Source organism: Sinocyclocheilus anshuiensis, unplaced genomic scaffold, assembly GCF_001515605.1.
Source record: "Sinocyclocheilus anshuiensis isolate Anshui unplaced genomic scaffold, SAMN03320099.WGS_v1.1 scaffold388, whole genome shotgun sequence".
Lineage (NCBI taxonomy): Eukaryota > Metazoa > Chordata > Actinopteri > Cypriniformes > Cyprinidae > Sinocyclocheilus > Sinocyclocheilus anshuiensis.
In genome coordinates, this window is record NW_015555714.1 from 13,911 (window position 1) to 22,846 (window position 8,936).

An 8,936-nucleotide genomic window follows, 5' to 3' on the forward strand; every position below is an offset into this window, starting at 1 on the left:
CCTGCTGTACATTATTGTAGCTCCTCTTTGCCCAGTCTTCCTAAAATGCGTCAATTTCTACAGAACCAGTGTGCTCTGATTGGCCAATCACAATGCACTGGGTCAGCTGGCCAATCAGAGCACACTGCACTTTTCGAAGGAGGGGTTTTGTAGAAATCAATGCATTTTAGGAAGACTGGGCAAAGATGCTGAAGGACCTGAATTCATATAAAGATGCTATGCCTCATGTGAAGGGACTGGGAATACTGAATGACTGTGAATAGAATAAGAAACTTATGAGCAAACTTCCTGATTGGGCGGCAGCCAGCTGGAATTGCCAAGCCACGCAAACGCAGAGTGAGATGCAAGATTTTCCAACTTTCCAAGATTTTGTCCATTTCATGTCAGTTGAGGCTGAGGTTGCCGCAACCCAGTCACTTCCTTCCATGCCCTTCACACTTCTGAAGCTAATAAGGAGAAACATAATCTCAAGGTTAGTTAGAACAAGTCCAATGTCTTCCATATAGTCACACAGCATGAGAATCCAAAGCCCACTGGTAAAATCACTAAACCATGTCTGTTCTGTCAAGGCAGTGAACATCAAATTCATGATATCTCTAAATTCTCTGCAAGATCTCTTGAAGAGCGAAGACAGTTTATAAAGGATACAAAGCTGTGCTACGGATGTTTGAAGCTCGGTCAGAGTGCCAGAGACTGTCGCTTCAGACATAGCTGTAACACCTGCAAGGGAAGACATCCTACCTGCTTACACGATGACATTAATGAAGGACCAGGAGTACAGAGAGCATTATGTTAAGTTCATGGAAGACGTAATAGAGAATGGTGATACAGAAGAAGTCATTGATGAAGGAAGGGAAGGAGAAAAATGGTACAGCCCTCATCACAGACTGTGTCACTCGAAGAAGCCAGGGAAATTGCATGTGGTTTTTGACTGCTCTGCCAGATACAAGGGCATGAATGATCATCTTCTCATAGGCCCTGACCTGATGAACAGCCTGACTGGCATTCTCTTGCGGTTCAGACAGTACCCTGTAGCCCTGATGTGTGATATTGAGAGGATGTTCCACCAGTTCCATGTTGAGGAAGCAGATCGTGATTACTTATGATTTCTATGGTGAAGAAATGGAGATTTCAACTCACAACCTCAAACGTTCCGCATGAGAGTACATCTGTTTTGTGCCTCGTCATCCCCCGGATGTGCTAACTATGGACTGAAGCATCTTGCAAGAGAAGGTGAACATCTGCATCCCCTAGGTTCACAATTCATTATGCAAGATTTCTACATGGATGATGTAGTCTCCAGCGTTGAAAGTGCAGAGAAGGACATCAAGTTGGCTCAAGAAGCTCACCAGCTTTGTGCACTAGGAGGTTTAAGGCTGCATACATTTGTATCCAATGACAAGGCAGTTTTGGAGACAATACCACCCTCTGAGTGTGCTGTAGACGTTACAGCTGTCAATCTCTCCCTCTCTAGCCAACCTTTGGAAAGAGCCTTGGGCATTTACTGGCATCTGGAACATGATAATTTCACATTTTGCGTCATCGTTAAGGACCAGCCAGCAACCCATAGAGGTATACTGTCTACTGTGGCCTCGTTATTCGACCCCTTAGGGTTTCTTGCACCGTTCTTCCTCAAAGAAAAGATTGTTCTTCAAGAAATGTGCCGAAATGGCATGGGCTGGGATGATCCCTTACCTGATGGTTTGCAGCCAGGATGGGAGCACTGGAAGGCCGATCTTGTTAACTTGGAGAAGATTGAGGTGCCTCATTGTATTGTGCCTGCTGGGTTTGGGAGAATCACAAGGAGAGAGATTCATCACTTCTCAGAGGCCAGCATGAGAGGATATGGTCAGTGCTCATACCTTAGGTTTGAGAATGACCAAGGTGACATTCATTGTTCTTTGCTCATGGCAAGATCTAGAGTATCCCCACTTAAGGTCACAACAATCCCTCGGTTAGAGTTGACTGTTGCGGTTGTGTCAGTTGCAGTGAATGATATGTTAAAGGAAGAAATGAACCTTGCAGATGCAGAGGCATATTTCTGGACTGACTCTCAAGTGGTGTTAGGCTACATAAACAATGAAGCTCGGTGCTTCCACACATTTGTTGCGAATCAAGTTCAGAGAATTAATCGCAGTACACCTCCTCAGCAGTGGCAATACATTCCCTCGGATGAAAATCCAGCCGACTATACATCACGAGTGTAATGTCTGTTTTGGGTTTTGTTTCATGTTCTTGTTTTCATGTATTTTATTTTGTAATTTGATTCATGCTGTTGGCGTCATGCTTCCCTTGCCCTTATATATTTCTGCCTTGTGTATGTTTCATATTCTCATTGGTTGTCTTAGTCATGTGTCTTGTTTCTCATTGGTTGGTTCTTGTCATGTGACCCTCTTTGTTTGATATAAATAGCCCTTATGTTGCCTTAATTCTTGGTCTGTTGTTGTCCTGTAAAGGCTGTTTCGTGTGCTCCTTGTCTCGTCTTGCTATTGCCATTGCCAAGTCTGGATTACTTTGTGTTTTTGTTTAATAAATCCTTTTTAACCTCCTGGGGTCGACAGTTCCGGCGGCGGAACTTTTTGCAGATTTGAATGTTGACAGCGAAAAGAACTAAAATGCTCCTTCATATTTGATCATACATATAAGAGTAATACAGCATTTCAATCTGTAAAGGGTCTACTTTTATTTGTGTACACTCACAATATCAACAAAACATTGTGCTTTTGCAAAATAAAGAAAATATACAGGGTGTGCTTTTAGCCGTCTCATTCTCCACGCATATCTTTTTGAAACGCGTCACTAAAATGAACTGAAACTCAGCGAATATTTGACACACACACATGAGAGATATATCTATAGAAAGCTTAACATGTCTACTTTTAAACGAAGTAAGTCATGACGAAAACAAATATTGTGTGACAAAGTAATCAGTATGAAACCAACGCGATGTCAAGTCTTGGCCGTCGCCCTCATTATCGCTAACTTTTCCAGGCCCCAAAACACCCCCGGACCCCAGAGGGTTAACTGCATTTGGATCCTCTGCTTCATCTGCACTAACGTTACAATGAGGTCTGAGTGTTAATGATCTTGTCACTTCCAGCTGGTTCAGAGGTCCGAATGTCTTGTGGGAAAGGCAAATACCTCCCCCGTGGACATTAACACACAACTTCCAGTTGGTGACCGAGAGGTCAAGAAGGCTCAGTCACTGAACACGCAAACAGCACAGTATTCCTGCTTATCCAACCGTCTCACAAGGTTGTCCTCATGGTCCAAAGTCATCAAAGCAGTTGCACGCCTACTTCGTCGAGTCAGGAAGGACAAGTCAAATGACCACAGTACAGTGGCAGAACATGAGGATGCTAAGTGCATCATCATCATCATCAAGGACTTACAGAGTCAGATATATGCAGAAGAGATAGCTTTACTCCGTAAGGGCAAACAACTCCCACGCAGAAACAGACTATACAATCTAGATGCCTTTGTCGCCCACGACGGATTGCTCAAGGTGGGAGGAAGGTTTTGCAATGCTTCTGTCCCTATCTCCGTTAAACATCAAATGATAATTCCAAAGGAACACCATCTTACAAAACTTATGATCACTGATTGTCATGAAAAAATGGCATATCAAGGAAAGGGCTTGATTATAAATGAGATCAGAACAAGAGGATTTTGAATAACAGAAATAAACAGGACAGTAGCCTCCTTTGTATGACTGTGTGTGAGATGTCGCAAGTTTCACCGACCCACAGAGGAGCAAAAAATGGCTAACCTGCCTTCAGAGCATATAGATCCATCCCCTCCATTCGCGTACTGTGGAATGGATGTTTTTGGTCCGTTCATCACCAGACAAGGTCGTAAATCATAAAAGAGGTATGGACTTTTCTTTACCGATTTCTGTTGCAGAGCCATCCATATTGAGATGCTGGATGACATGTCCACAGACGCCTTTATCAATGGCCTGCATTGAGGCCATGGCCGTTGTAAATAGCCGTCCACTCACTGTAGATAATTTAAGTGATCCCTGCAGTCCTGAGCCTCTAACCCCTAATCACCTCCTCACCCTGAAAACTACCCAAGCCCTACCACCCCTTGGCAAGTTTGTCAGAGAAGACATATATGCTCGTAAGAGATGGCACCATGTCCAATAATTAGGGGAACGTTGGCGCAAGGAGTATGTGTCTAACATTGCAATAAGACTATGCTGGCTTACACCAAGAAAGAACATGCAAGTTGGAGATATAGTCTTGGAGAAGGCAGACGATCTACCCAGGAATGAGTGGCGCTTAGCAGAAGTTATTGAGACTGAGACAAGGATGGTTTGGTGAGAAGAGTGAAGATATGTTTTGGAGACAGAAAACTGGCGGTGGATGGTAAACGTCAGTAGTTGTAAACAAACCATCAGTAGTTGAGTGCCCAGTGCAGAAGCTGGTCCTGCTGCTGGAAAAAAACAGTGGAAAAAAGGATGGAAAAACCTAAAACATGGATCTGTCTGCCTCTCTGCCAGATGAATTGAATGCCTTCTACGCACGGTTTGAGGATAGCAACACCTTCCCTGCAGTGAAACTGCCAGCAGATAATAACAGCTGTTCTCTTACCTTCTCATTGCCTGACGTGTCCAGATCACTTAGAGCGGTCAACCCATGCAAAGCACTTGGTCCTGATGGTGTTTATGGCCATGTCCTCAGATCGTGTGCCAACCAGCTAGCGGAGGTGCTTACAGACATCTTCAATCTCTCCCTTAGACTGTCTGTGATTCCCACCTGCTTTAAGAAAACCACCATCGTCCCTGTCCCTAAGAAGTCTGTTGTCACCTGCCTGAATGACTACCAACCTGTGGCACTGACCTCTATCATCATGAAGTGTTTCGAGCGGCTCATTAAAGACCACATCTGTTCCTTCCTGCCAGACACCATGGACCCTCTCCAGTTTGCATATAGGAAAAACTGATCGACTCATGACACCATTGCTCTAACCGTTCACAATGCCCACACACACTTGGACAAGAAAAACACTTATGTGCGGACGCTGTTTATTGATTACAGTTCTGCGTTTAACACCATCATCCCATCAAAACTTATCACAAAGCTCAGAGATTTAGTACTGAACTCTCATCTCTGCAACTGGATAATGGACTTTCTGACTTGCAGACCCCAAGTGGTGAGAATTGGTAACCATTTCTCATCCACACTGCACAGGACACAGGCTCTGCGTTCTCAGCCCCCTCCTATACTCTCTGTTCACACACGACTGTACTGCCAAACACAGTTCCAATATCATCTTTAAATTTGCTGACGACACATCAATCCTGGGTCTCATCACAAATGGAGATGAGACGGCCTACAGAGATGAGGTGAGAGCACTATCACAGTGGTGCAATGACAACAACCTCTGCCTCAATGTCAGCAAAACCAAAGAGATGATCAAGGACTACAGGAGGTCAGCCACGCCCCCTTATATATCAACGGATCTGCAGTAGAAAGAGTTAAGAGCATCAAGTTCCTTGGTTTGCACCTCTCCGATGACCTATCCTGGTTTCTGCACACCACATCAGTAGTTAAATCTGCACGCCGGCGGCTCTACTTCCTACGGAAGCTGAAAAGCTTTGGTCTCCCTCCCAATATCCTTACAAACTTTTACAGATGTACCATTGAGAGCATCCTGACGGGATGCCTTACTGTTTGGCATGGCAGCTGCTCATTCCTCGACCACAAGGCCCTTCAAAGAGTTGTGAAAATAGCTGAAGTCATCATCGGCAACAAACTTCCATCCCTACAGGACATCTTTCATTGGCGATGTCTGAGGAAGGCCCGAAAAATCTCAACTGACCCTAGTCCCCAGCACACAGTCTGTTTACCAAACTGCCATCAGGCAGGTGATACCGGAGCATTCAGTCCAGAACCAGCAGGCTGAAAAACAGCTTCTACCTCCAGGTTATCAGAACCCTTAATAAACTGACAAGGTGTCTCTAAAATTGCACTATTATCCCCCTTCATATCATATCAAAGACTATAAAAACATCATGTCTTTTTGATTCTTGCACACTTTGCACAACTACATTACATACCTCTAAGCAAAGTCTCCGCCTCAGCCTTGCACCTGTGCACTTTTTATTTTTTACTTTTATTCTTATTGTACTGTATTGCATTGTGAATCTGTTGTAATCATTATTCTACATTTCTGTTACTTAAACTTCTGTCTTGCTTGCCCCTTTATTATTTATTTCTGTTGTTATTTTTGTACTGCTGTAGATTGCCTAAGCCTTACAAAAAGCATTTCAATGTACATTCTGTCACTGACACTTGTACATATGACAAATAAATCTTGAAACTTGAAACTATGGTGGCTGGTGTCTCTATTTTCCCATTCCGTACAATATAATCGGCAATAAATAAGGCAATTTCATAAGGTTTCTCAGTGGGTGCATCACTCAGTGAGGAGAACCTGTTTAATGTTTTCATCGTAACGGAAGAGCGGTGTTTTGTCCCGTGACTATGCCGCCTCACAGTCACCCAATAGCCCTGCTGCGAGAGCTCTGCCACCGGAGCTGAACAATGTACGGAACTCACTAAGCTAGTCACATCCAAAGCCGTATCTAAGGCCTTCGCTTTCTTACTATCCTCGATTAAAGTTTAGATGCATGTCTCTAGTTCTGAAATCTGCTCTGTCAGCCTAACTATTTCCTTTCATTTATCACATGTGAATCCTCACCACTGACAGAGAAGGCTACACTAAACGTGGCAAGCAATGCAAGTGACAATAACAGGAGAAGCCATGAATCACCGTGTTTGTTTGAATGATTCCGATTTACCAGTTGTTTGATGAACTCGTAAAAGATGGAGTGAGAGAGAGAAAAGAATCGGCAGGTGCAAATGACAAGCTAACAGGCTAATGAAATGCTAACACGTTGTGTTAATGGTTTCGATTAAAAAGTGAACAATGTCAAATTAGTTTGATAGATAATATCAGAAATATGGTGATAAACAAATTATATTTTAGCAGTTTAAACAACAGAGAGTGATAGTAAGATATAGATTCCAACAGAAAAACAAAGATATGCCATGTGGATTTTCTGCCTTTGTGGAGTGTTTCAAATTAGCCACTTGTGAAGTTCCATTTCAGTTAAGATGCTGTCTTAGAAGGTAGCTGCTTAAGCCCTCTATATACTTAGAGTGAAATCGAAAAATTACCTGGGGGCATATTACAGAAAGATCCTAACTTTAAAATCTTATCTTATCTGTTTGGTAACCATGGTAATTTCAGTTAGGACCACATTTAGGACAAAACCTATTACAGAACAGCGTTTCCTAAGTGTGTTATCTTATCTTAACTACAGGTAGGAAGGGAGTATTACAGAAACCTCCTAACTTGACAAAAAACTCTAAAAACTGTCTTAACTTTAGGGCAACCCCACAGCTGTCCTAACTTCAAAATTATTTGAAAGCTAACGGAAAAACCGCTTACAATTGCACTGTCCAACAATGGTATTACATTTATTAATAACTGAAAATGAAGAACGGAGATGTTTAATGGTAGAAAGACTCTTGGAGGACCCTGAAGATGTGTTACATTTTGATGACAAAACACTTATAAGTAATTACAGACTGCCGCGCAACATATTACCAGTTAGCACAGGAACTGCAACCAGCATTACAGAGACCATCAAAGCGTCACGGAACATTACCAGTTATAGTGCAAGTGACTAATGCCTTACAGTTTTTTGCAAAAGGCGATTTTCAAAGTGAGGTAGCTTTTATTATTTTGTTTACCTCATCAGCAGCTCATGCAGTGTTGGTTGCTTGGTTACAGACCTGAGAGTGGATTGTCGAAAAAGTTGGTTTGGAGTTCGTTTTGGGAGTTTGAAACAGCTTGCCAAAGCAAACTTTCCAGAAAACTTAAAAAAGAACTACCATTGATCCAGCAATTATATAATAGGTAGGCGTGTACAGGGGCTCCGCCCTCTTTGACATGGAGTCCGTTGAGGTTTGACGTCCGCGAGTCAAGTCAACTTTATTTTTATAGCGCTTTTAACAATACAGATTGTGTCAAAGCAACTGAACAGCATTAATTAGGAAAATAGTGTGTCAATAATGCAAAATGACAATAGTAAACACTCATTTTTCAGTTAAAGGCAGTTCATCATTGAATTCAGTGATGTCATCATCCAGCTCAGTTCAGTTTAAATAGTATCTTTGCAATCATTTGCAATCAATTCAACGATATCGCTGGAAATGAAGTGTCCCCAAATAAGCAAGCCAGAGGCGACAGCGGCAAGGAACCAAAACTTCATCGGTGACAGAATGGAGAAAAAACCTTGGGAGAAACCAGGCTCAGTCGGGGGGCCAGTTCTCCTCTGGCCAGACAAAACCAGCAGTTCAATTTCAGGCTGCAGCAAAGTCACATTGTGCAGAGGACACATCTGGTTCCTGTGGTCTTGTCCCGGTGGTCGTCTGAGACAAGGTCTTTACAGGGGATCTGTATCTGGGGCTCATCTAGTTGTCCTGGTCTCCGCTGTCTTTCAGGGCTGTAGAGGTCCTTTCTAGGTGCTGATCCACCATCTGGTCTGAATACGTACTGGATCCGGGTGACTGCAGTGAGATTCCAACAGAAAAACAAAGATATGCCATGTGGATTTTCTGCCTTTGTGGAGTGTTTCAAATTAGCCACTTGTGAAGTTCCATTTCAGTTAAGATGCTGTCTTAGAAGGTAGCTGCTTAAGCCCTCTATATACTTAGAGTGAAATCGAAAAATTACCTGGGGGCATATTACAGAAAGATCCTAACTTTAAAATCTTATCTTATCTGTTTGGTAACCATGGTAATTTCAGTTAGGACCACATTTAGGACAAAACCTATTACAGAACAGCGTTTCCTAAGTGTGTTATCTTATCTTAACTACAGGTAGGAAGGGAGTATTACAGAAACCTCCTAACTTGACAA

The 8,936-nt window shown here is 42.8% G+C and overlaps 1 protein-coding gene across 1 annotated transcript; it reads left to right on the plus strand.

Moving 5' to 3' along the window:
- The first annotated feature begins 202 nt into the window (after positions 1-202).
- Positions 203-2,539, plus strand: LOC107672158 (uncharacterized). The gene has a single exon (XM_016465255.1). It carries the CDS (start codon positions 1,158-1,160, stop codon positions 2,205-2,207), a length of 1,050 nt encoding a protein of 349 aa, XP_016320741.1. The 5' UTR covers positions 203-1,157; the 3' UTR covers positions 2,208-2,539.
- The last annotated feature ends 6,397 nt before the right edge of the window (positions 2,540-8,936 follow it).